Raw genomic sequence first — 1990 nt, forward strand, 5'->3', positions numbered from 1 at the left:
CTATTGTTGCTTGTATTCTTGATAATCGCCATTCTAATTGGGGTGAGATGAAATCTTAGGGTAGTTTTGATTTGCATTTCCCTTATTACTAGGGATGTTGAACATTTTTTCATATATCTGTTGATTACTTGTACATCTTCTTCTGTGAAGTGTCTGTTCATTTCCTTAGCCCATTTGTTGAACTATTAGTATTTCTATTAGTTACAATCACCATGATATATAATACATCTTTTTTAACTCATTCCCCCTGTTTAACTCAAACTCTGAGTCTTTTGACCACCTTTACCCCAATTTTTGCCACCCACCCACCCCCAACCTCTGGTAAATACCATTTTACTCTGTTTCTATAAATTCCTCTTTTATAAATTCTGAATATTACTAAGATCATGCAATATTTGTCTTTCTATATCTGACTGACTCCCCTTTATATAGTCTACCCATCTTAATACAAATGACATGATTTTCCTATTTTACATATAGATCCAGAAGAATCTGATACCTGGGACAATGGACATGCAGAATTATTCTGTGGTGACAGAATTTGTGTTGCTTGGGCTCTGCTCTTCACAATATCTACAAAAATTTTTCTTCATATTTTTCTCTGGAATGTATGTGGCCATTATTCTGGGTAACCTCCTCATTGTGATTACTGTAATTTCTGCCCCCAACTTGCAATCCTCCCCTATGTACTTCCTGCTGGGGAACCTGTCTTTTGTGGACATGTGGCTGGCCTCATTTGCCACCCCCAAGATGATTAGAGATTTCCTTAGTGATAAAAAGATAATCTCCTTCGGAGGGTGTATGTTTCAAATCTTTCTCTTCCACTTTGCCGGTGGGGCTGAGATGGTGCTGCTGGTTTCCATGGCCTATGACAGATACGTGGCCATATGCAAACCCTTGCACTATATGACGATGATGAGCCGGCACACTTGCATCAAGCTGGTGTTGATTTCCTGGGTCATTGGATTTCTGCATTCCATCAGTCAAATTGCCTTTACTGTAAATTTACCTTACTGTGGCCCCAATGAGGTGGACAGCTTCCACTGTGACCTTCCTCAGGTGATCAAACTTGCCTGCATGGACACCTACGTCTTGGGTATACTTATGATCTCAGACAGTGGCTTGATTTCCGTCAGCTGTTTCCTGCTGGTCATGATCTCCTACACCACCATCCTCCTCAGTGTCCGGAAGCGTGCTGCAGGGGGCGTAGTCAAAGCTCTGTCCACTTGCTCTGCACACATCATGGTGGTCACTCTCTTCTTTGGGCCCTGCATTTTCATTTACCTCTGGCCCTTCAGTGAGTTTGCTGTGGACAAATTCCTGTCTGTATTTTACACGGTTTTCACTCCACTCTTGAACCCCTTTATCTACACATTGAGAAATAAAGAGATGAAAGCAGCCATGAAGAAAGTGTGGAACCGACAAGTGAGTTTTCACTGAATCCTGCTTTCCATAGCACCGAAAGGTCCCACTCATTCAGGGGATAAAGACTCAAATGATTCTGATCTTATGTTTTTATAATTGTTAACATTTCATGTAATAGATAATTCATTTAAACAAAATTTGCTTCTATGACTTTATTTTATATATATAGAAATACATGTATGTAAAAATGTACATATATATATATGCATACATATCCTCATCTACATTTGGAACGAACTCTATGTTTAATTGTTTTTGTTAAAACCAGACTTATCTTACTAGTTTTAATTTTATAATCATTATCCAATACAACATAGAGGGGGGTATCCAATACACTAAAAATTTTACAGGGCCTAGATAAACTGGGATTAAATAATAAGTGCCCAGTGAATCTTTTGCCTGATTTTTAGAAACTGGAGAAGATGAAAATACCCACCAATTCAAGACTCTATTTTTAAAAGTATTTGTTTGCTTGTATGTAGTATACTTTATTCTTTTATTTAAAAAAAATTGAATGTTTGCCACTGTTATGCAATTTCAGTAGTTAATTTTAACATGGGAAAAT

At 37.7% G+C, this 1990-nt stretch overlaps 1 protein-coding gene across 1 annotated transcript; it reads left to right on the forward strand.

Annotated features, from left to right (window-relative positions):
* The first annotated feature begins 492 nt into the window (after window positions 1-492).
* LOC124977260 (olfactory receptor 4K14-like) lies at window positions 493-1440 on the forward strand. Its single transcript, XM_047540698.1, has one exon. The coding sequence runs from the start codon at window positions 508-510 to the stop codon at window positions 1438-1440; it is 933 nt and encodes a 310-aa protein (XP_047396654.1). The 5' UTR covers window positions 493-507.
* The last annotated feature ends 550 nt before the right edge of the window (window positions 1441-1990 follow it).

Source organism: Sciurus carolinensis, chromosome 2 (genome assembly GCF_902686445.1).
Source record: "Sciurus carolinensis chromosome 2, mSciCar1.2, whole genome shotgun sequence".
Taxonomy (NCBI): domain Eukaryota; kingdom Metazoa; phylum Chordata; class Mammalia; order Rodentia; family Sciuridae; genus Sciurus; species Sciurus carolinensis.

Coding starts and splice junctions, on each gene's coding strand:
- LOC124977260 (XM_047540698.1), top strand. CDS start 508: ATGGACATGCAGAATTATTCTGTGGTGACAGAATTTGTGTTGCTTGGG.